This window comes from Gavia stellata, chromosome 7, assembly GCF_030936135.1.
Source record: "Gavia stellata isolate bGavSte3 chromosome 7, bGavSte3.hap2, whole genome shotgun sequence".
Classification (NCBI taxonomy): Eukaryota; Metazoa; Chordata; class Aves; order Gaviiformes; family Gaviidae; genus Gavia; species Gavia stellata.
In genome coordinates, this window is record NC_082600.1 from 15375740 (window position 1) to 15402312 (window position 26573).

Sequence of the window (26573 nt, forward strand, 5' to 3'; positions counted from 1 at the left end):
CTAAAAAGATGATAATATGTAATTTATAAATATATATCATACATATTTCCTAATGACTTAGGAAAAAACCTTTTACCATTATATATTTTTAATTGTATAATGAACGTTAAAGTATGTGAATCAGCATGATTTAAAAATACAAAAGAGCTGAAGCACCCTAATGATAAATCTGTAGGTGTGTGTTGGGAAAGAGATGCAGTTTGCGTGACTGATGAGATATTAACAGTTTTGACCTGATCTCTCGGTGACTGATATTGATAACACTCATTTCTAGAGCGCACCGAGGCTCCCATATGGCACAGCCTCCACTGAGGTTGGAGTGGGTGTGTGCAGCTCACGCTGAGTCCGGTGTTCTAAGTGGGGTACTTGGAGCAACTCGATTCATTTTTGTGAATCATGGACGTAAATTCTGAAAGCAGAAAATGCCTATTTCATAATGCTGCCCTGACTCCGGCAATGTGACATTGTTTTTATTGTGTACTCTCAAGTGCTCCTCCTTGTCTGAGACGCTGCCAGCTTAGGGCTTCTCTTAAGGATTTGCTGGCCTCAGAGTTAGGAAACATATTCCTGATAATCGGCCTACACTGTCACAGGCCCAATTAAATCCCATTACTTCTTGTTATACCCCAGTGGGATCCCCCAAACAATTCCTTGGCATCCTCACTATCTGTCTGCTGTCAGACACTCCTGGATGCTTATCTGGAGCCTCCCGCCGAACTCCACCTGTAAGTCAGCTGGATTGCTCTCTGCTCTGTGCACGTCCGGTGTCCTTCTTGCTGCTTTGCATCCCATACCCCTCAATTGCATTTTTTTGTAAATCTGCTGTGCCATGATGTTTTAGTTAGAAAATAACTTCTCCATAGAGTTAAGCATCTGCCTGAGATCGATAAAGGCAAAACAGTCCAGACTGAAAGTTGTCAATTAATCGCTCCGTCACCCAGCTCTGTCTGCTGGTCCCGGGGGTCGTAGAGGAGGGAAGGCTCTTGATCACTGCTTGATCCAGGAACAATGACACTGAGCTGTGGAAAATACCCTTACTTTTTAATTTGTACACTTCAGTCAGCCTTTGTGATGCACGTGGGCCAAATTCAGTCTTCGGTTTCACCATACCAGGGTGTTCTTGAAGTCAGAATCTGATCCACAGCAAGACTAAATGGGAAACTATTTTTCCACAGAACAATGACCCAAGACTGTATATAATTCTGTGCACCTTGCTAATTGGAGGGTGTTGTCAAATTGGAGGTAATTCAGAGGAGAACAACAAAAGTGATTAAAATGTTGGCAGGATCGTTTCATAGGGAAAGATGAAAAGAACTAGAAATATATGAGCAAGTTAAATCAGGAGCAGGTAGAGGGAGTATGATTCAAGTAACAAGGAACATTGGGGGTGATTCAGTAGTGTGACACCCCCTCCAGGCCCTATTTCCAGAAGGTTTGGAGTGAGGTTATGAAGTCTGTGAAGCCAATGGGGCTTCAGTATCAGCTTGATGCTACGCATCAGGTGCATTTTCAGAATGAGAGCTACATCCATGAATAATAGGTAAACTGAACTATGTGTGAAATAAGCATTAGGAAAAACTTCCAGACCATGACTGATTTGCAGGTTGTAGTGTTCTTAAGAGGTGGAAAAGTGCCAAGTTTTAGCAAAGTATTGATAAACCCATCTCCTAGCATTTGGTGAATATGTCTCCTTTGTTTGAGACATTTAAACCTAGATTAGATGTTAAACTTAGACTAGGAACAGAACAAGAAACTACTCAGTCGATCAGAAATCAAGAGCAAACAAACTAAAGGAAGAATGGTTTGTGAAGGAGCTGCCATATCTGACTTGTGTCCAGTCTTGAAGTTTTCCATCTGCTGTTAGTTAGAAGTCAGTCTCCTGTGGAACTGGTAAGGATTTGGCTGAAGTAAGAATTGTGTAAAAGCAGAGAGCGTGATTTTGCTGTCCGGATTGCTAGGGAGTATTTTGCGACGGTCTGCTGCCGTGACACACTCAGGTTGCTCTTGGCAGTGCAAATGTCCCTATTAAATGCCCTGTGAGTCAGGCAGCAGACCTAAAGCCAATGTAGTTTTTCGCTCACACCGAACAGAGGTGTGGAACTCGTTGCTGCAGGATATCGCAGGGGCTAAAAGTAACAAACAGGCTCAGAAAAGGACTAGGCAAAATCAATAAGATTTGGTAGGTGGTTAATAAAAATGCTAATCTGGTCTGGATCAACCCCTGGCACTGAAAGACTCCAAATCATTGATTTCTAGGAGCTGGGAGGTCTAGATAGGATCTAGTTGTGAACTTTTTTCTACCTTGATTCACGTGCTCTTTCCCTAAGCTTCTGCTGGTGGCCATGGTTGAAAACGGGGTCCTTCTTGTGGGCATGACCCATGGGTTTTATGTTCTTACATGAGCAAGAGCAGTAGTGTCTGGCTGATGGGATCTCACTGATTTCACTCTGCCCTGAAAGAGACCTCGAGGTTCCAGCCCAGGATGCCATCATTTCTCTTACAAGCTTCCTGTGTGAAGCCAATGCAGCATTTGGGTCTGGCCTGAACACCCTCTTCCACTAGTTTAACAGAAAGAGTCTTTCAGACAGATAATCCAGAATACTTCAGGGTATAGATTGTTTTAACTGATTGCCGCCTCCATTTAGCTGACCTGTTTTAGCATACCTATATAAATTTACAGTGAGAAATCTCCTGATATAGCCAGTTTTAGGCTAACAGAAATAGAGCGACACTGGAGTTTGCACTGGTTGAAGTGAGTCCTTTTGATTAAACTGGTGCCAAATTCTGTGTGGACAAATCCTCATATTGTAACAAACCCACACATCCTCCCTTTCCTCTGACAATCTTATCAGGCTGGTGAGTCCTATGGACCCAATCTAATAGAAATGGAATTTTTACCATGCAAATCTTATTACCTAAAGTGCCAATGAAACTAATGGGATTTTGGATAGTAAAAAATACTCTGTATGTGATACATAGTTTAGAATATAAATTCATGGGGGGGGGGGGGGAGGGGAATGTAAGGAAAAGGAGCTGTTATTGCATGTGGTTCTTTATGACTTTGGAGGACCTGTTCCTCCTGACACCCCTCAGCTCCCCCTTGATTTCAGTGGGACCAAAGTGGTGTTTAGCATCTTGCTGAAAACACTGAGCTCCTTGCAGAATTTGGTTTTCAAAATACGCAACTGTCTGTTTGTTTTAGAATTCATATGAAGGAGGGGAACAGAAATAAAAAATATCCCAAACACTTCAGTCCAAGGACAGACACCTAGAGTAATCTGTATTTTTCCGAAAGGAACCGTTTTTGCTGTGGAGGTTGGCTGAATGCATCAAGAACATAGGGAGCATTTGGACATATTTTGACAATCCCTGGATAAAAAAAAAAAAGGCTGAATCTAGTTAGATAACATTTTAATTTACATGCCCCCCCCCCCCCATATACACACGCATATAGATGGTGTATGTTATATATATGCTAGTGTTCTCAGGCTGCCAACCTGTGTGCCAGCTCTCAGTGTCAGCAGGTCGATCCAAAGTTAATAACTGAAGTGCTGCAGACACTACAACCTTTAAAACTGTCTCCTGTAGTTCCTATATGTTGGGATAACACAGCACAACTTGCAGAGGGTTCAACACCCCTTGTCATTGCTTGGGCAGAATTCCTGCTGACTTTTCTGGGAGCTTAGTTTATGTGAATGTTCAGGCCTAAAATGTTTTAAAATAAGATCTTTTTAATAACCTACAGCGTTGTGCCATTTCGATGGTGGTGCTGATTACTTGGTTTCCTGTCACCTTGGAAGCAAAGATGCAATAAATGATACCTTTATTTTTGTATTTATTTTAATGAAACACACATAAAAGGCACTTTAGAAAAGTGGAGGAAAGAGGAGGAGGTCAGATAAAAACAACTGCAGTCTGATGTTCGTTTTTGTGGCGTTGATAGTTATTATTCCCAAAGAAAATAATGTCCTTTTTTATTTGCTTTTAACATTTCGCCCTTGGCATCTGTTCCATCCATTGTGGACTAACCTAGACTCTGTTCTCTGACGATGGGTTAAAGCGAGCACTTACTGAAAAGCATTCTCTACTTAATTACTTTTCCTTCTTCTGGAAGCTATTTTTTTTATAGTCGCATGTTAATTGTGTATTAGTAGGCCTTTCTGATTAGTTGAAAACATAATGAAACCTTTGTAAACAACAGGGAGAAAGAGGGAGAGGGAGGGAGGGAGCGGGAAGGGGGGAGAAAGGGACAGGGAGAAAGAGAGGTGTGAAGTGGGGGCCGGACCCGTGGGGGGGAGGTAGGCGAATTTTGAAAGGCAGAAATAATGCCAGTGGAAATTTCTGTTTTTTTGAATGACAACTTCCCTCGCCCAAATTAATCAACTTACTTAACGAGAAATGAGATGCATGGAGATGCAAATTGCTGTCGATCTCCAAAAGCAGGGTGGCAAAGGCAGCAAGTTGGAATGGTGTGGAGGGGGGCTGAGCCGCAGCTGTCCACTAACAAGTCAGTCCTATTTGTAAAGGGCACGGAGCTGAATAACGGTTTTGTTACTGCCTTTCTCTCTCTCTCTCAGCCGTAGGTAGAAATGCTGCATTTGTTTTCTGCGACTATTTCAGCGAGATAGATGTCCTCCTCTTTCATCTCTCCTGCCCGTTTGATTCCCACAGTGGAGCACTGTGCTCCCCGTGTATCTCAGCCTCCCCCTGACGGGGCGGAAAATTTGGATGCACGAGGAACACAGGCTCAGGTGCAGGGTCTCAAACACGCAAGGTAATACCAGGAATTGTTAAGTTATCTGCACGCCCCTCAGAAGAGCAGGAAAATTTTTTTTAAAAAGAAAATAAACAGTACTTGGGACACAATTCAGTGACGCTCGGAGCCCAGCCAGTGCAGATCAGATTCGGTGAATCAGCTGAATCAGGCCCTCTTCTCGGAGATGTTTTTTTCTTTTCCTGGAAAGCTGCTCCTTAAACACAATTCACATTGGTTGTTTTTAAAAGGACTATCCTCTGTTTGCAGCGCTGGATTTTGAATGGGCAGAGCCTCCCCCCGCTCCGGTCCTCCGCCCCCACCCCCTTCTGTTGCTGCTTTAAAGAGCTGTGCATATAGGGATTTTGCAGTTCTCCGTGTGTTATTAGAAAACGTGTGGCTGGGACGGTTAAAATGGGAGTGCTACTGTATGCAAGAGCAATGTTCACTGTAAGCAATCCAAGGAAATCCTGCCAAGGCAGTATATGAACAGCAGCCAAACAAAACACAGGCGCCTTTCCAGTGAAAACCAGCACACTTCTGCAAATAGAGGAAAAATTGACTTTCTGATTTGGAGTGTTTCTACAACTAAGAAGAATTACTGCAGTGATTGTTCTAAAAATATTTTTCGGCAGCACATTCTCAAAGGGGTTGGGATGCTTAGCATTGTTTAATTATGCTTCTCTTAGGTGATCAATCTGAATTGTATAGAAATAAAATAGGAAGTTTTTAGGATCTTCTTTTAAGCCAACATTGGCATTATTGTCTGCAGTGTTATAGGGGCATAAAGCACCACCTCTTTAAGGAGCAAAAATTGTATTTTTATCTTTGCACTTCAGGAAGTATGACTGGAAATTAATCTTTTGCAACTTCATAGTTGTAGATTGCAATTTAACTGCTCAATCTAGAGCAACCCCCCAGGATCCCTGCTTCTGTAACTGATGGGTTTTATTTTTCATCTGAAGTATTTTATACCTTCCTCCTTCCCTTGTTCCCCTCCCCGCCCCCCATATTTAGACTTTTAATGCTTCTGCTCGTTTTACTTCTTTGTTCACCCAGTCTGGGATTTTCCTTTACAGGACTTTTGAGTCCTGTAGGAACCCTTTAGTGTAAGATGTGTCTGCAGACATTCTGGCATTCAAAAAATTTCCATAATGATGGAAATTGAATGGGATTCCACAAATTTGTTTATTGCCAAGAATAAATATGTTATTAAAAAATTGTTTTGCTAGTCTCAGCTACAATTTTTTCAAAGACTTCTTAATAACGGAGTTTAAGAATGCAGTCAGTTTATCTAAAGTGAGCTAAAGAAGTAGGATAGTTCTACAGAGAATTATTATTATCCTTTTTTACTTCCAAAAACCAACATAGTATCAGCATAAGAAAGAGCAACAGAATTGTCAAGGATTAATTTCAGTTTATGTATTTCTCCTATTTCAACTGTTTTTCTTTTAACTAAAGATCCAAAAGATGCTTTACTACATATGTCTCCATTTATTCCTCTAAAATATTTACAGCTGAGTTCTTTAGGCTTATAGCTGCTGTGAACTCCGTTCTCTTCTTTTAACTACACCACCACAAACCAGATTTATCCCTACATTGAAGACAGTGTCTTGAGACTAACTAATCCCAATGTGGAAGAAGACCCTCATCCAGAGCCCATTGAAGCCAGTGGAAAGATTCGTATTGACTTTGGGCTTTGTATTGGGATATTAAACGTTCATTTCCTCTTCTTCTTTGGAATTTAACTACTCCTTTTCAGGGTGAGATATTCTCTACTTTAAGCAAATCTTTAAGTTGCCCTAATTTGCTAAATTAAATTGTGCTGTTATTTCCCATTCAGGCAAAACTTCCAGTGGGGTGAAACTGTTGTATACGCTTCTCCCAAGATACGGTTGTGTTTTTGAAGGTCTGGTTGGAATAGCTGGGGAATGATGGACCTCTGCCCTGTATTTAGCCCCTTTTCTCCATTGTGCATAGCGCTGTATTCACAGCCAGTCTTACAGAGAGCAAGTCATGTATATACATATATATACACACACATACACTCACACACACGTATGTATACACACATATATATAATGGGTATATATAAAAATTAAAGAAAGCTGAAAATGTAAGCATTTCTGCCTTCAGTGTGAAGGATATCATCTGCTGTGTTCAAATTAGGACATGGAAGTTGTGGCATATGCCGTGTCAAGGCACAGCAGCACAGTTCTGTATCTTTAAATGTTGATACATAATAGTGAAACCAGGTGAGATCTGGCCCCAGGTGCTGGCTGCTGCATGCATTGCTGAACAATTTTTAAAAGATGCAGACTTGGTGGTTGGAGGACGAAAAAGTAGGTCTTTTCCTAAATAGATCTTTTTTTGTGAAATATGTTGTAGGTTTAATGCAATGATTAAAAAAATGATCGACTTAAGCTTTGTACATTGCTCTAATAGCAGCTCGGTATAATCCAGTCCTGACCTGGCCCCCCCTGATGTGCAGTGCTAGTTGTCATGGCGCCCCAATTATGCCAAACTGGGGGAAGATTTTGTTGAGACCATGAAACTCATTTCACTGGTGACTGTACACGAATCCTGAATTAAGGGTCCTTCACAGAATTACTCTGAAGGGAAAGCTTGGGTGCTGAAGAGGTGCTCCAAGGACTGCTTCTGCTTTCCCTGTCTGCACATCAAGAGCCTACATGGCTTGAAAAACAGCTCCACAGCAAAGTTTTTTCCTTCATTCCTTTCAATGTAAATCCAGTTTGGAGTCATTTTACCTTCAAGTCCATAGGTTCAAAGTCTGTGGTCACCAGAGATGAGGCATCATGGTAAATTTAGAGATAATTTGGGTAGTGGCCCATGCTGAAGGTGTGTGGCTTCTAAACCTAATTAGGGGTGTAGTTTGTTGCAGGCAAAAATTATTGATATACGAGGAAGGTTTTATTCGGAGACATCTGTAGGTTGGCAGCTGTGCCAGCCATGTCTGTTCTTCTGAGCAACGGAAGCCATGCAGCCAGGAATAGCAGTGTTTTGGTGACAAGTGTTGAGAATATTGGTTGAATCGCACTATGAAAATATTTTTATTATTTTTATTATTACTGTTTTGCAAGAAGATTTGAGATGTGTGCGTGCCTATGTCTGTGTGCGCGAGCTGATGAGGTAGAGAGGGAGGGCTGTTATTTTTATTTTTTTTCAATCACACCTCCTTAACATTTTGTACATATCAGCATTCTAGCCGAGCGATTTGCTAATTGCACTGGAAGACCCACTTTAAATTCAGGAATACTGAAACTTTGAAACTGTAACATTTTGACTGGCGAGAATGACCGGTCTTCTTTTCTTTTTCGCAGTGAGCTAGTTGAAGGAAGCTGGCATTGTCGCAGAGTGAAAGCTCTGCAGAAGTGCCGCAGGTTTTTCATATGGAAATGTGAAATAATGGGGTGATTAAATAGAGCTGTATATTAAAGTACATCTGACATTAGAATTAGCATAATGTGCTCTAGCCCTAGGCTGAGTACTTTATTTGCCATCTGCGTCGGACCAAAATCCCCTGGGGAAGCGCTAAAATATTCTGAATAAACTCAGCCCGAGTTCTTATTGAGAGTAAAATACCATTTGTGGCACGTCGTATTGATTCGTCTTAATTGCGGTGCAGAAAAGAACATTCAGTTGCTGATGACTTTTGTACTCTGTGACAAGTCGGCTGGAGTTATTCTAACACTGCAGTTGGTTAACCTGAACAGACTGCCATGCTCAGAGAAGGAGAAAACCTTATCTTCAGTAGCATAAACTACAGTATCATCTCCCGGCTTTACTCCTTTCCATCTCGATGCAGCATCCTTTTTTTAAATATATATTATTCCCTGAAAACAGACGCCAATGAACTGAAGGGGAAATAGGGCTTCATTGAATCAGTCCAAGAAAATTCACATTCTTACCTAGTTATTCTCCCCAGTCTCCCTCCCCACACTTCCACCCCCACATCTTCTTAAAAAAAATCCTGAAACAGCTGACCAGCTTTCATCTAAGGGAGTGAAAATCAGTGGAACTTGTCCTTGAGGATCCATCTCCGGAACCATTAGTTCAAGAGATTTATTATGTATATTCTGTAAAAAGCTGTGGCTTCTCCTGCGCATAAGCCCACAGTCTTAGTCGGTTGTAATGGTTTGATTTTTGTCAACTCTCCACTCAAATAGGTTGCTGAATACCTTTGAAAAAGTGCTTATAACATGCATAAAAGATAAATATTTCATCTGAAGGAAAATACTTTGATGCTCCATGCAATTCTGTAACATTCATAAGGTCCAGTTTTTACCCTATAATTGCCTATCATTATACACAATTTACATATTCAAACATTCTCTACAAACCTTAGTCTAGCATGTTTTTATTACAAATTCAGATCAAGGGAATAACCTTTAACTTCAGAGACAAATGAGACAAATTTACAAGTGCATGTCTGCTGTTTTCTTGTGTTTTATAAATCCCTGCAGACCCGAACACTTTTGCTATAACGCCACTCAGAACAATATACATATATTACTACTTGTTTGTAGTGCTTCGGTAATGAGTCCCCTTTGTATTAGATAACCTATATAATTCAGCATCTAGGCCCTCCATAACGTCAATTATCTCCTCATAGCTAAATGTACATTCCATTAAAACAAGATTTACAGCCTTTATAATACTTCTTAGGATTGAACGTGGAGATTTTGTGGATTTAAAGAAGTAGAGATGGGAGTTAGCATTTGTTAAAGAAGCAATGAATTAAAACAAAAATGCTATTTCATTTACTAACTATGAATAGGCACCTAATACCCTTAAGAAATAGTTGTAGTAAAACAGACTGAAGTACTCCTGGGGAAGAAAACAGGAAAATTCTTTTTCACCCCTTGGCTTTTTTTATTGTTTCCTAATTTACTCTTTATTTTTCCATTATATGACATGGACAATTTCCTTTATGTATCCTCCTCTAAGTTCCTATTCAGATTACTGAGAATTCTTGCTTGCAAGATGAGAAAATGGCACCTTAGAAAAGTCTGTGGGAAAAAAAAATCCCAGCACTTGCCAGTTTTCAAACAAAACTAGTTACAGGAACCGATTTGAAGGGAAGCTGCTGGCATATTTCATATGTTGTAGAAAAGACTGACATTATTTCAAATGCATTTGAATACCTTATGCAAAGAAAAGGCCTAAAAGTGTCCTTGAGCAGTACAAGGGTTTTTCACGAATGCTGTAAATGGGATCCTATATATTAAACCACAGCCATGGCTAGTCCTATGGTCTTTTCATCTCACGAGTGGGTGTATTTCCCCCCCACCCCCCGTTTACATTCCCCATTTTCACAGCGAGTTTTCACTATTTTATACAGCAGGTTTGTAAAGCATCCTTTCAGTCTGCGGGCTGATGTCTTAGGTTCAGAGAAACTAACTAAAAGACACAAAGCTGTTTAGATGCTAAAGGTGGAGTCGATTGAAACTGTTGTATCACAAAGGGCTAATTTAAAAGTTAACTCATTCACTATTGATCTTTTAATATTGATTTTCCTGTTTGCTCCATACTTTTCACACTTCTCCCTTTCTCTGCTTTATAAATTGCCTTTGTATTTTAGAATTTAACACCAATTAGAAGAAGGTGTTCAGAGATGACAAACATGTTTTTTATCTTCCATTTTAATAGTGTTTCTGGGTCAAAATCCCTGTGTTGTGAGTTCCAATTTTTGCTATGCATTTTTCTTTCTTTTTCTGCACTAAGTAAAAGCACTTCTTATACTTCTGTAGGCTGAACATTAACTTCCAGTAAGCCACAAACTCTTTTAAGGAATGAGAAATTGGACATCCAGAAGGAAGTTGCCCAGAATGACTATTGACATTTTATACCTAAAAATATAATATTGCCATTTTGTAATGCACTAGAAATTAAACTGAGCTGTGCATTTGGCTCATTTATGTGAATCTGGCAGTACAGATCTGAGGTATGATTAAGTCTCTCAGAAAATGGGACTATTGAACACAAGCTGCATCTTCAGCCAAAGGTCGCCTGTGTCCATTAAGAAGCAGGAAGCATCTGTTTGTGTTATGCACGGCTGTAGTCTGCCTGCAGTCTCCTTTTTTGTAAGTATAAATGCCAGAGAGGACATATAAAATGCTTCTGGGGAAAGTTTAAAGAAAAAAAAAATCACAACTTGGTATACTCATATAAGCCTAGTTAAGATCCTTGTTTGTGATAAGCTGGTATAGCTTATCTGGAAAAATTCGAAGTCTGCAATGGTGGTCATTGGAGCTACTTTGAATTCAGAGTAGGGTAATTCAAATCGGAGTTTGGCTAAGAGTATGATTTTAAGGCAGAGATCTCTTAGGTCTTTCAAGGATTCATGCTCTTTGTTCTTGGAATTATGAAAGGATTGGCTGTAGACAGACAGTATGACAGTTTGACTTCTCAGCCATGTGATTGGTAATTAATCTGTTTGCTTTTCTACTCATACAATAAAATAGTTCATTTGACAAAAAAGATATTTATTATTACAAGAATGATAAACGGACAATTTGCAGTCCTGCCTAATAGAAAAAGAAGACCTCTGAAAAGCACAAATGGCTTCAGAAAATAAAATAGGCTCCCAAAAGTGGGGCATTTAATCCACCAGAGTTTGGCAGTTGGCTTTAGCATAAAAAGAATTAATAGTACATTACTAATAGTAGTTTAATATTAAAATATTTTAATATTGGTGTCAACCAGTGCTTGTGTATATCTTTTTCAACAGGTAGAAAATGCTCTTGAGAATATTCGCATTGCTGATTAAAATCAGTGCTGGGAATGAAAGGGTCTTGTGGGGTTTGTAGGTTCTCTTGGCATAAAGCTTCTTGCATAATCTCTGTAGAGAACTTGCAGTCTCACTAGTCAAGGTAGAAACAGGATGGGGAAAGCTGTAAAACACACAGGCAGTGTGTGGGAGAAGAATATTGCATGAAGTCGTGATTTTTCTTCTATTTGAAGATGGCACTGGAGGAGATAGGGTATTCAAGAGGCAAGGTAGAAAAAGAGAACAGGGCCTAGTATGGGAGGAAACAGGATTCTGTTACTGAGAAGTAACACTTCTCAGTTACTTCTCCTCCTTTCTTCAGACACCCTTATTTTTCCATCCACCTCTTAAAAACATTTCATTTTTGTTTCCCTGTCGTATTCTCTCCTTTCACTGACCTCATCCTGAGATTCCCCATTTCCAGATGATGACAGGCTCTGTGGCCCCTCGTGCTTGGGCTCTTGCACCTAAACCTTCATCTCCTCTTCTTGACTGAGATGCACTTCAGGTCGGCTGAGCTTTACAAGAGAGAGTGGCTGTTTATCTGAGTGGAGAATTGGAGGTGCTTAGGTTGTGAGACTGCAGGCGTCTTGCTAAGTCATAAACCACCAACTTTAGTTGCCAGTTGATGCTTGCTTTACGAATTGTTGGTGATAGTCCCTGTCACCTTCAGCAGGATGTGCTGCAAGACTCTCTTGAGCCGTTTCTTTAGACAAGGCAGTATAGGGATGGATGCACTGTGTTAGCTCTGGGGATGGATAGAGGAGTTGTGCTTGTTTACATCTTCAGCTTGTGTTGCCATCAAAACAAAATTAAAATTAAGAGAGGTATAAAGAGAAATGGTTCCTTTGCATTTGGTGTTTAAAACCAGTGACTGGCACTGGACTGGCAGTGGTGATCCTCACCCAGGTGTGAATGCTACTTCCTTTTGATTGAGACTGTGAGTCCTTCTGAAATGGAGGTCGCAGCACTTCCAAACACCCCAGGTATGTCAGGGAGGGTAAAACTCTTGACATTGGGTGTGCTCATCATATGTTTATTCAATCATAAACATATGTAAGTAAATGTTCTTGCTAACTTGGATAATTTAGAGTGGTAATGTAGCTTATAAAACTTCTTCAGCAGACATACCTGTATTAGAGATATTTTTGCATAACCAGTCAAGCACCAGGTATGAACGGATATAGTTCACACTGCAGATCCACACTGCAGACACCTGGAAAGTATTTGGCCCTTGTCGAGGTGACCTGTCAAACCACATACAACCACATATTTTCTTCACTATGAAACACTAAATCTTTCCAGTATTTAATGCCCTTCTCTTTAATGTCAGCTGGTCTTATAAGGAGACTTGTTAAACTAGTGTTCTCAATTATGGCATTTTAATTTAATAATAATTCAATTAAAGGTGTGTTTTTTATGGAGCATCCATGCTACCTTTATTGGTGTTATTAGAGTAACCATCATAATAACAAGGAGTAATTATTTAAATGCTCATTAAAAATTGAGTTGCGGAGAAGAGAGTAACATTGGTGGAAAGATTGTAGGAACCTGATACATGTCTGTTCCTGAGTGCTACAATAAAAGGTGTCCTTTCTTTAAAGCTTGCAAGTTTCTACTTTTCCTGAACTTCTAAAGGTGCAGTAAAGCAGCATTAAAATTCCTTTACATTTTTATTGCTGCTGTTGTAACTTTGTAAGGGGAACCAGAAACATTATCTGGAAAGTATTGCTAGAGGTAAAGAATGGCGGTGGTTATGTGGACCTGACTGCAGGTCCTCACCACAGTCCTGGCAGGGGTTATGGGTGGGTGATTAAGAAGGGGGGGAGTTCGTTCTCTGTTACAGTTAATGGAATTATTCAGGCATGCTGAGGGGAGGATTCGTAAAGCACTGGATGTCACTGTAGCCCAGCAGAAAATAATGAATTCTCAACAGTGCTTATCTCACACTGATTATTGTTTGATGGTATCCAGAATAACTGAGGATATTTTGAGGGAAATTTATCTCCAGGGCAAAGGCGCTCAGCGTTCAGGGTATATAGAAAGTCATGTACCGACTGGGCAAGGAAGATCTGCGTATCACTAAATGATACAAGTCAGACTGCAGAGGACAGATAAGTCAGGGGATTCAGGCTGCCTGGTGCAGTGGAATGAATGTCCACAGACCCAGGCTACTCTTGTTCTGGGCTGGGCAAACTGACCTGTCTTTTTTCACTGCCCGCTGTAAGGGCAGAATTTGGGAGGCAGGATCTGAATTTAGCTTTGTTTTGTGCTGTTCATGAAAGAGAAAAGAGCTCATTATTGCTTTGACATTTTGAATGGAACATAATCTGTCATGCAGTAATGGAAAGAACACATTTTAATATTTCTGGAAAAGACCATCTTTTGTCATAATATGCACAAAAGGCAAGAGTGTTCAGTAAGTTCATAGTTTGCAATTACCTGCTTAGGGAGAAGATACTAGAGAGATTTTTAATCTACCAGATAAAAACATAACAAGATCTAATGGTTGGCAGTTGAGCTCAGCAATTCGAATCAGAAAGAAGACAGTCTTTTTAATACCGAAGGTAGTCAACCATTGCCACAGACTACTCCGATACATAGTGAATTCTCTCTCACTTGGCATTTCCAAATCAAGCTGGGGGAAGGGTTTGTGGTTCCACTGCAAATCACTGGGCTGGGTTATATCTGTATGTGAGGTGCAGACTAAATTGTTTCCTATGTTTTTCCTGTACATGTAGGTAGGACAAAATATTATGGTCTTAAATCGCAGGAAGAAAGATTTAGGTTAGGCATTTGGGGAACCTTCATGATGGTAAAGGAGAGAAGGAATGAGGTAGACTTTGGGAAGGTTGTAGACTCTCCATGCGGCTGGCCTTTGAAGTAGCACAGTGGAGTATCTGCTATAGATGTGAATAGATGCATAGATATGGACATCCCTTGGGTCAGGATATGGACAAGGGCAACCCTTAAGGCTTATCCCAGTCCTCTCATTCTTTAATTTCACAGTCCTTTCTAGCCTTCAAATCAATATTTCTGAACCTATACACCTGTGTCTCAGTAAGATCCAGCCCTATAAACCTGTCTCATGTCTGAACTCCAGTGGCAGTATTTGTTTGGCTTCAGTGCAACCTTGAAGCTACTACTGACTGCTCAGGACTTGTGGCTTGGATGTCTCATCTCAGTACGTACACCGCATCTACCAACTAATATAAAGATAAAAAATTATACTTGAGCCATCAGCCCCCAAAATCATGCCTAGTTACAGACTGTAAGGTTGAATCCATGTGCAATTCATTGAACAATATTAATGAAGTCTTAGCTTGTGCTTAACTCTAAGCACATGAATAATTTCATCACTATCCAACAGAGCGCTTCAGCCTATGCTTAAGTTTCACTGATGTTGATTACTCACATGCTCAAAGTCAAGCACATGCTAAAGTGATAAAGACTGCATATGGCAAAGCCTATATAGCTAGTTGTCATAAAGTGGGTATTTAGACAGACTTCAGTACAGGTGGCAAGGGATTAAGATAGCCATATATCAAAAGTAGCCTTATAACAAAGAGTTTTATAGTGTAGGTGCACTGCATTATTAAATATAAGGATCATTCTTGAGCAATACGTGGCTGTTTCTGGGCATGTTTAAAATATTTAGCAAGTTTTTGAATATAAAAATGTTCGGAGTGGATCTTCAAAGACTTTTTGACATTGCTCTGTTCTTAAAAGTGAGCATCTACACTGCTCAGGGCAACTTCTAGGCAAGATAACCATGAAGTGATAATATGGAAATGAACATTTTATTTTATTTTTTTCATTTTTTTTACACAGGGAGTCTGGGGAGAGTCTTTGAGGGTTGTGAAAGTTAAAATATATATATACACAGGCATGCACACATGAACACTCGTGAAGCAGTCAGAGGTTGGTAGCCAGGTAGCCTGCAGTCAATTTTGCCGTTGTGTCGGGGTCTCCTGAAGAGGAGTGTTAAGGAGCGTAAAAACTAGGCAAAACAAAAAGGAAGAGAAGACTGTTTTATGACTGCTAGCTTGTAAATCGTAGATCACTAATAGCACTAATTTGCTCTGTTTGAAAGAAAACTAAAAAGGAGGGGGATTTACTTTCCTCACTTGAATTTCACGGAAGTGAAGTTTTGGAGAACAAAACAAACCAAAACATCTCAGTTCCATGTAACATGTAGTAGCAAGCATCCAGCCAGCTGCCATTTTGAGGGTAATTTTTTTAATCAGCCATTTCAGTTTTAGATTGGCCTTGATCCTCAGCCTGCTCAGGAATTTTTCTCCTTACATATGTGCCTTTGCTGAAGTAAACGTGTTGCTGTTGTCGTCGTCGTTGTCGTCTAATACACAGCTGCTTTCTTCCTCCTGTCAGCCCTTGAGCTAAGCAAGGAGAATGCACACACACACACACACACACACACGGACTCACACACTTTATTTTTTTAAAGGAAAAAACCCCACAACAAAAAAGAATGCATGCTGTGACTTTAGAAATGAAAGAATCGAACAGCTGTGGGTAATAAATCGATTAATTAGAGTGGATAAAATGAAGGTGAAAGGTGCAGAGCACTCTTTAATTTGAAGATATATGACCTTGTAAGATGCTGCACTTCATTTGCTATTAGATCACACTTCAGAAGGGGCTTTATTAAAATCTATTCTAGGGTGAGCTGAGGTAAAACATATTGTTAAAAAAAGCTTTTGACAGAGTATGTTATATACTTTAGTCTGCTTCAGTGATTTCTGTCACTTTTTATGCTACACATGTTGCCGTGCAAGAAAAGTTAAAGGTCTAGACATTTTCATCATATTTCTGTAAGAAACAGAAATTTAAATATTTGAAGAAATAATGGGAGCATTGACCGTTGCTTTGGCTGCAGAGCTGACATAAAACTCCCTAACTGCCTCAGTGCTGAGTAGATTTTTAGGGGATAATGTATCAGTTCCTTTTTCGTGTTTGTATGTGTCTTTCATGAATGTCAATAGCAGTTACGGGCACTTTTTCCAAGCCGAGTACAGTTCCCAAACTTGTGTTTTTTCCAATAGCGGTTGTTAGCGATTAATCAAAGTTACTGGGCCTGTCCTGTACGACGCAGCATGCAGGGCTGGGGCACAGGGGCTGTGTCAGCCAGGCAGAAATGCCCGCCACCGTGTTGTGTACATTTTTTCTTGGCTGTGGAGAGCCGGCTTCTCCGAAACAGGGGTCTGAAGCTGCTATACACAGCAATAGCCCTACTAAATCAATAAGAGTGTGAGGAGCTGCACCACATTTATCACCTACCTTTGTAAATAAGTCTCAATCTGATAGATGCTTTTTCCTTTACGCTTTTATGGATGTTCATTGGGTGTTAAGATTAGATAGACTGACAGGCTGATAGGTAGGCAGATAATCTTCTAGCCTCCTTGTCTAAGGTTTTGTAGGTTTTGTTAGCGGCAGCCGTTCCTGCAACAGCCAGAAGATGGGAATTCAGTCAGCAGCAATCCTGCTTCGCCTGGTGTGCCCGAGTTTAATGTTTTTTCTTTTCTTTTTTGACTGCTATGAGTCATTCTTTTTTACAAAGGTAGTTTCGATAATACAGTTCTGTTCACCTTATAAACTCTTTCGTTTTCAAGCTCAAGCAACAGCCTTTTATGAATTGCGGTCCCCCTATCTAGAAAGGGGTTGTGTAGTTCAGCTTCAGATCTGAGCTCCTGCGGAGGGGCTGGGATCAGGCTTCGTTCGGGTCGTTACGCAGATACAGGTCGGGCAGGAAGCTCGGTTCAGGCTTTGAACTTTCAGGAAGTTTAGTGCCTTTAGGTGCAGCAGGGCCATCGCTAGCCAAAATATGTGCTTTTGTAAACAAACAAACAGGAAAGAAATTAATTTTAGATTTTCCAAAATGGGTAGTTGTTTTCTCAGGAAACCTCCCCCTCATTTAAAAAAACCAACAAAACAAATTCTGGATCATGATTTTCAAGTTGACACATATTTGTGAATTTATCAGAGTCTTGCAGAGGCATTGAAAAAAGGAGGGGTGGGGGGAAAGTGCTTTTTGAAGATAGCACATAGTTTATATTGTGCCCAGGACTGGAATTTTCTAGCTAGCAAAATTATGACTGTAGTGCAGACTTGTCCACACCTGTCCTTTATGTAAAGCTGAATCAAGGTTAAAGGAATGCTTTCCACCTTTATGCAGTTGTTCAAAGAGGCTAGAAAGGCAAACAGAACAATGTTTTTGGCTCCGGTGACTGATTCTGCATTGGAGGGCAGGCTCAGGCTCAGAAATTCTTGGGACCCAGTTCAAGCACGGCCCGACATTTGTTACTGTTAATTGCAACTGTGCTGTCGGCTTTGATTGCCGGATGTTTCATTTGAGTGGCTTCTTGGTGTTTTGGCAAAAAGAATGTCAAAGTGGTTTATGTAAGGGTACATTTTCCAAGCTCCTGTTGACTTGAATAGGACTTGTGCAGCTAAATACCTACGTAGTATTTTAAAAATGGAAGTGCTGGCATGACTGAAGCATGTATAAATTAAATTCAGCAAGATCTCAGGGGACTGCTGCATGAAGTATATAAAAATATAAAATGAAAGAGTGAAAATGACACTGAAGCTCCTTGCAGGTGCCTTGTAAAACCTACCACACTGCATTTTCCTTGGTTTTCAGCTGTAGTCATAAATTCCTTGAAACAAATTCCTTTTTGTGGAATAAACACGTGAAAGGATTTGGAACCTTATGCGTCATAAAAGAAGGTTTTATTTGCAAGTTAGAGGATATAAATGTATATAGCACCAATGCGTATGTGTGATATTTGTCATACATGTTAAGTGAATAAGTGTGGTGAGTAAATGTGCTGTTCAACAATTTATATCAGTCAATACATTGCAATTAAGTCCTTCTTTCAGAAATGCCAAGGATGAAATGTGTTAGCAAAATAAAGTGCATGCCAACTGTATTTAAATGTTCTCTGCTGTATTATTTTTTGAGTGTTCTTTCTGTTTTTCTTTTATAGGTAAAGATGAGCCTTCAAGCTATATTTGCACAACATGCAAGCAGCCTTTTAATAGCGCTTGGTTCTTGCTTCAGCATGCCCAGAACACACATGGATTCCGCATCTACCTGGAAACAAGCCCTTCAAACAGTTCCCTTACTCCACGCATCACCATCCCTCCTCCTCTGGGACCGGAGACTGTTGCACAGTCCCCACTGATGAATTTCCTTGGAGACAACAACCCTTTCAATCTTTTGCGGATGACAGGACCCATCTTGCGCGAACACCCTGGCTTTGGTGAGGGTCGGCTTCCAAACACGCCTCCGCTGTTCAGCCCACCGCCTCGTCATCATCTGGATCCACATCGCCTTAGTGCCGAAGAAATGGGGTTAGTTGCCCAGCATCCCAGTGCCTTTGACAGAGTTATGCGTTTAAACCCCATGGCAATTGAGTCTCCAGCGATGGATTTCTCCAGAAGGCTTCGAGAGCTGGCAGGAAACAGTTCCACCCCTCCGCCAGTCTCGCCCAGTCGCACCAACCCTATGCATCGCCTGTTGAATCCTTTCCAGCCGAGCCCTAAGTCACCTTTTTTGAGCACCCCGCCACTGCCCCCCATGCCCCCCAGCAGCACTACACCTCCCCAGCCTCAGGCCAAGAGCAAGTCCTGTGAATTTTGTGGGAAAACATTCAAGTTCCAGAGTAACCTTATCGTGCACCGGCGCAGTCACACAGGAGAAAAGCCCTACAAGTGTCAGCTCTGTGACCACGCTTGCTCCCAGGCCAGCAAGCTAAAACGCCACATGAAAACGCATATGCATAAAGCTGGCTCCATGACGGGCAGGTCAGATGATGGACTGTCCACCACTAGTTCCCCCGAGCCAGGCACAAGCGAGCTCACTGGAGAGGGACTGAAATCCAGTGAGGCAGATTTCAGGAATGAGAGTGATCCTTCCCTGGGCCATGACAATGAAGAAGAGGAGGAGGAGGAGGAGGAGGAAGAGGAGCTCGAAAACGAGAGCCGGCCAGAGTCGAGCTTCAGTATGGACTCGGAGCTGAGTCGTAATCGAGAAAACGGCTCCAAGTCACTGCCGGATGAGAAATCTCTTGTCCTGGGAAAAGTCATCGAGAATGTAAGTCTAGGCGCCATCCAGCAATATAATGACATGCTAGCTGAAAAACAGAAGAGGAGTAGCTTCATGAAAAGGTCTTCTGACCAGCGAGACTTGTGTCCTCGAGACCTCTGTCAGAGAGATCCAGGCGATGAAGACTCAGTGGTCGGAGAGCTGGACCGCAGTGAGGAAGGGACGGTCAATGGAAGAAACTTTGGCCCAGGTGAACCCTTCCCAAACTTGTTCCCCCGCAAGCCGACGCCTATCACGAGCCCCAGTTTAAACAATTCTTCTAAAAGAATAAAGGTAGAGAAAGATTTGGACTTGCCACCAGCAACGATAATACCTTCCGAAAATGTTTACTCCCAGTGGCTGGTAGGGTACGCAGCATCGCGGCACTTCATGAAGGATCCGTTCCTCGGATTCACAGACTCCCGACAATCCCCCTTCGCAACCTCTTCCGAGCACTCATCGGAGAACGGGAGCCTGCGTTTCTCCACCCCGCCGGGGGACATGCTGGACGGGGGGCTCTCAGGGCGCAGCGGCACGGCGAGCGGAGGCAGCACCCCCCACATCAGCGGTCCCGGCCCTGGGCGACCCAGTTCGAAGGAAGGGCGCAGGAGCGATACATGTGAGTACTGTGGCAAGGTCTTTAAGAACTGCAGCAATTTGACGGTGCACCGTCGGAGCCACACTGGAGAGCGGCCTTACAAATGCGAGCTCTGCAACTATGCATGTGCCCAGAGCAGTAAGCTGACGCGCCATATGAAAACGCATGGCCAGATAGGGAAGGAGGTCTACCGCTGCGACATTTGCCAGATGCCCTTCAGTGTTTACAGCACCCTGGAGAAACACATGAAAAAGTGGCATGGAGAACATTTGCTGACAAATGACGTCAAAATTGAGCAGGCAGAAAGAAGCTAAGGCCCCCCCCCCCCCCCCCGCCCCCGCTAGGTTAAATTTCAGGGGTCTAGGTAACATTTTATTTGTACAGTTTAACTATTGCCAACTGAGAAAAGATGACCTAACTTGCCTCCGTAAACATAACTTAGCATAACTATGGTAGGTGCCAGACTTTGGCACTTAAATATAACCTGTGTCTACAAAGTTCTATTAAACCCGAGGGTTGATTAAGGCAGTAAAAATTGTGGAGCCTTTTAACTGTGCAATAATTTCTGTATTTATTGGGTTTTTGTAATTTTTTGGCATGTGCAGGTACTTTTTTTTATTCTTTCTGTTTAAAATTCTTTTAAAATTTTGTTGGGTATCCCTTTTTAATTTTGCCCAGTCATAGCCTGAGATTACTTGCATTGTAGGGGAGAAACATATCTTTTAAAACTATAATTTTTGGGCCGCTGCTTTGTTGAAATTTAAGCTAACCATGTGTAATTTCTTGTGAAGAAGCCAGCATTTAAACAGAAATATTTCTTTTTTTTTCTTTTCTTTCTTTTTTTTTTTTCCCCTTTCCTCTTCTTAAATAACCTTGAAGATTAGGGAAAACAAAATTGTACAGCGGATAACAATCTTTAAAATTAGCACTTTCTTTTGGAATTGGATTGAATATGTAGCACTGACAATGTCGCTGACGATAGAGGCCTTTTCTAGATGGATTTCATCACTAAAGTTATGGCAACAAAAAAGACGTAGGTGCAGAAGGCAGCTACATTCAAAAACCAGAAATGTTCTTAATTGTGCATTACTATCAGATAGTTTCTTCTTGTTGTTAAAAGCTATGGCAACATATCAGTGCCATTTTGTCACTTTTTGGGGTGTCTTTCCTTCCCTCTTCCCCTCCCGCCACTCTTCTCAGAGACAGTACATCTTGAGTATTGTAATATTCTTTTAAAACCCTGGAGGAACCATATGCCATAATTTTTTCTTTTTAAACTGCAAAATCATAAATTTGAGTTCAGGACATCTACTGTAGTCCAGATTTGCTATAGTTAAAATAATTACTAAAGGATGGGAAAGTGTGAATTTCTCAATGAAAAGCCTCAGCTCATAGGCATTTGGTTTATGAATAGAAATATTAGAACTATCTTATATGATGTACAATGATGTTATTACAAGGAAGGAAAAAATAAATTCTAGTTGATTTACCTGTCTTGGCAAGATTCTGCTCCTACTGAAGTCGGTAAGCTTTTCCCCTTTGACTTAATTAGGAACAGAATGGAATTGTATTCAGATAAAAGCATTACAACAGAAAAAAGTAAAGAAAAGAAAAATGCACCTGCTCTACTTTCAAATTCCAAATTTTTTAAAGCCTTTTATGACTAATATTAGCAAACAGTGGACAATTATGGTTAGAGATTTTAATTATGTTGACCCGCACTTTAAAGCTTTAGTTTGTGGTTAAGAGAAAAATGGCTTCTCAACAAGAAATTACATCATATTCTTCTATTTGGCCCAAAGGTGGGTTAAACTGTAAGGGAACAGCTGAGATTAAGTGTCAGTGTTGCTAAGCATGGCATTCACAATACTGGCACTATAAAGAAAAATAAATAAAAATAATTTATTGGACAGTTTTTCTACTGCCATTCAATTTGACGTGAGTGCCTTGAAAACTGATCTTCCTATTTGAGTCTCTTGAGACAAATGCAAAATGTTTTTGTGAAATGAAAAGACTTTTAAAATAAAAAAAGTAAAACAAGAAAAGTACATTCTTTAGAAAAAAAAAAGCCACATTTACTTAATAAAAAAATTACTGTTTGAAGATAGTGGACATGAAAATGCCATAAGACCCAATCATATGAAGATGTATACCCAGCACAACTTCGGACATCCATTAGCTGAATTATTCTCAGCCTTTTTTTTTTTTCAGGACAACGCTGCTTAGGAAATGGAATGGAAATGATTTACTGCTGAATTAAAACTCAAATGACACAAATTACAAGTTGTTATCATTGAATGAGAAAAAACAATTCAGGAACAACGGCTAATTTTTTTTAAAATTTAAATTTAGTGCACTCTGTCTTAAAATACGTTTACAGTATTGAATACATACAAGGGTAAAAAAGAAATTGTGTGTATGTGTGTTTGAGCAATCTTTTTTTTTTCAAAGTTTGCTTAATAGGTTATTAAAAAAAAAATGCCATAATGGCCATGTGTATATTGTTTTCTTTTGGTGACGGGGTTTTAGTATATATTATATATATTAAAATTTCTTGATTACTGTAAAAGTGGACCAGTATTTGTAATAATGGAGAATGCCTGGGCATTTTACAAAACCAGAAAGAAAAAAAAAAAACTTTTCTTTTTTCCTTGAAAATGTTGCAGTAAAATTTAAATGGTGGGTCTATAAATTTGTTCTTGTCACTGTAACTGTAAAGTCTTGAGTTTTAGTAAATTTTTTTCTGCCTTGGGTGTTGAATTTTTATTTCGAAAAATGTATAGAATCTTGTATTTGGGGATTAAAAGGTGATTGCTACACCATGTAGAAAAAGTATGTAGAAAAAAGTGCTTAATATTGTTATTGCTTTGCAGAAAAAAAAATCACGTTTCTGACCTGTACCTATTTTTCTCTTTTTTTCTCCTCTTCCCCCCTTCCTTTCCCCTTCTGGAATGGATATTGATATTGGTTGATTCATATGATGTAGGCACTTGCTGTATTTTTACTGAAGCTTGTAATTTTTTAACTGTACGCTTGTCCTTTTAAAGGGATTTAATGTACCTTTTTGTTAGTGAATTTGGAAATAAAAATAAAAACAAACAAACAGGCTGCCATAATATATTTTTTTAATTTGGCAGGATAAAATATTGCAAAAATAAAAAAAAATTTGTATGTGAAGTCCTTATTGTACAGGAAAAAAAGGGGGTTGTTAGACGACCTTTGAGTAAAAGAAACAAAACAAAATAATTAAGTGCTTTTTTATTTTTAATTTTTTTGTTGTTGTTGTTCACAAATAATTTTAGTTGTATATATATTTTTTTTTTTTTGTCAGAAATGGCCTACAAAAAAGTGCTGTTCCCACAGGGCTCTAAATAACTTCAAAGTTGCCTGGACCCCTTGCATCAAGGTTTTACCAGGTATGGTTGAACCAGGCTGGATGGTTATTGCCTATTCGTGTGAAATGAAATTCCGTTCCCATAAAGGTGTCTGGGGTGACATCCCACAGCTTTCCTGCAGATTTGAGAGAGAGAGAGGAGATTTTTTTCCCCCCTTCCAAACAAGAAGATGTCCAACACATCTTCCCTCTCCGGGCCACCCCCACTCACTGCTCCCTGCACCCTGCCACCGCCCTTTGGAAGAAAGTCGTTTCATAGCAAAAAGGGAGAGCTGTTGCATCCACTTTGACATAAAATGGTAAAACGGTCTGCTGTTGGTACAGCTGTAACCGGGTTGAAGTAGAATTGGTCCAGGCACAGCCCTCCTCTTCCCTGTCAGAACAGGACCTACTCCGTGTACAGGTCTTGCCAGTCCATGTTATTAGCTGCTTTGCTGCTGTTCACTCCTAATTGTACATTCCATAAATTTCTGAATGTTTGAAGGACTGGGATGAAATCCTGTGCCTTTTGATTTCTCTCTTCTTTGCTGTTCTTTCTCTCTCTCTCTCTCACGCTCTCTCCCTTTTGGGTTGAGGGGAAGACAGGTGGCAGAAGAGGCACTGATGCTCTAGTGAAGGGGAGAAGGAGAAAATGCTCACCGCTCTTGCAGGAAATGACGGTAAAACTTAAAAACAAAACCAATAAATATTGCCATGCCAAATTCTTCTGCTGCTTTCATCAGTGCAGAACTGCTGGAGCAATTGGAGAGGCATGGGTGTGACAGCAGGGAGAATTTGGTCCAGCTACCTAACAGATAGATACGTGTCTTCCTGGCTTGAACAATGTACCCTTAAGACTTCTGAACAAATTCTGGATCACAATTAAACTGATATAAATCAGGAATTATTCATCACTCTTAGTCCTGGATTACTCCAGCGCAGCTGAGGCTGGAATGTGGTCCCTTAAAGGCACATTTTCACTTTTTGGTGAAAATTCAGATCTCTGGCATTCATATAAATCCAGTCATGTCGCAGAACTCAGCAAAATCTCTTGGACATGCATCAGTGTAACAAAGATCAGAAGTTAACTGAATATTTTCAGTCTACAATTCATCGATTTAAGAAAGAATTTCACCTTTCATTTTAGTGTAAGTTGCTTAGGAGCTCCAGTCTCCCTGTTGTTTTTAATTATCCAGGGTAGCTAACACCAGCATTTGTCTAATTTTGTGACTTAGATCACTGAAACGAACAATAAGTCACCCAAAAGCACAAGGGTTGTGTTTCTGCAGACTGTAGTGATAATGAAATGGCCCTCCTTTTCTTCTTGCTTAGAAGAACTGTCGTTTACTAGGCCATAAGCACAATATAACATAGACCTAAAATAGCTAGAATGCTGCCATAGTTCTTTTCACAATTTAAATAGTTTTTTATTATTATTTTAAGGTTGAATTTATTACTTTCATTGTGTCTAGTCCTGCTGCCTTTGAAGTCCAGAGCAAAACTCCAGTCAACTCCCTTGGCAACAGGACGGGTCCAAGAACCTGGTTTTAGAAGGAAAAATACCGATTTTTAAGGAAAGGGTCAAAAAATCAGCATTTCATCCCAGTCCTATGTAAAAGACAGTCCAAGGTTTTGTTTATCACAGGCAAACTCATTTTTATGGTGCTCTTTGTATTTTAGAACTGCAAAGCAAAGTAACGTTGATTTAAGTTGTTTGCATTTGTACCGGCAAGGCAAAATATTTTTATTACCTTTTTCTATTACTTATTGTATGAGCTTTTGTTGTTTACTTGGAGGTTTTGTCTTTTACTACAAGTTTGGAACTATTTATTATTGCTTGGTATTTGTGCTCTGTTTAAAAAACAAGAGCACTTTTTTTTTTATTATGGATAAAATGTTGAGATGGCTGGAGGTCATTTCAATATGGCTTAGTGAAATATTTATTGTTCCTTTTATTCTCTGTACAAGATTTTTGGCCTCTTTTTTTTCCCTTATTGTCACAATGTTGAGTTCAGCATGTGTCTACCATTTCATTTGTACGCTCGTTCAAAACAACGTTTGTTCCAGTTTCAAGTTATAAAAATAAATTGGACATTTGACTTGATCTCCAAATCTTGTCTTTCCTGTTTTTTTGAAATTGAGGGGTGGGAAGGGGAAAAAAGAAGGGAGTGAGGAGTTGAAGCTTCAGTACAGATGACAGAGCTTCTGCTATATTTTCAGTTGGTTCTCGTGGGAGTCAATCAGGAGAGAATTCTTGTTTGGGGAGGATCGTGAGCACCTGCTTGATGCTAAGCAGATGCTCAGGTCCTGCTTACATCCTTTGGACTTAAATATAATGTAAAGTATTTGCTGAGTAGGGGTCTTGAGAGAAAATGGTAGAATAGTGCTTGAAACAGTCAAATTTCTCATATGAAATCATGTTACGTTTGGGGCAATTAGCTCAGTTTTCTGAAGATGATAGTGAGAAGAACTTTGCTCTTGTGTTTCTTTCCATTCCCATGAACTTACCTGTGTGCTGTATGCACCTAAGTTTGTTAGTGTGTTTCGCTTCTTGGATGCCAACGCAAATAGAGAGAATGCTTACCAATTTAACCAGGAGCTGAATTTGGGCCACAGGCTCTGTATTATTATGTGAGAAGCACCAAAATCTAACTGCAGCTGAACATCTGCTCCTCCTCCTCAGCTAGGGACAAAGGCAAGCACAGTTAAAGGCAGAATTTTGCACAATTTGCAGTTTGAGGGTAAGAGCTGACAGCTACAGGCAGTTCACTGTCCTGATACTCTTTATCAAGCCAACCTGTTAGCAAATGCATGGAAATATTAAATGAGAGAATTGTTATTCAAACCATTATTGGAAAGCTCAGGAAAGATTTGGAGTGTCGGAGTCCAGATTCTGATTTCCTGGAGGCCCTGGTCCAACAAACCATGTAACAGGCTTGTGATTCAAAGCAG

The 26573-nt window shown here is 40.3% G+C and overlaps 1 protein-coding gene across 5 annotated transcripts in view; it reads left to right on the plus strand.

Annotated features, from left to right (window-relative positions):
• Positions 1-20562, plus strand: part of BCL11B (BCL11 transcription factor B) — a 90542-nt gene extending 69980 nt beyond the window's left edge. For all 5 annotated transcript variants that reach the window (XM_059819678.1, XM_059819682.1, XM_059819681.1 and 2 more), the window contains one exon: positions 18551-20562. In XM_059819678.1, the coding sequence (XP_059675661.1) occupies positions 18551-20562 (2012 nt within the window). The remainder of the gene's footprint in view (positions 1-18550) is intronic.
• Positions 20563-26573: the final 6011 nt, after the last annotated feature.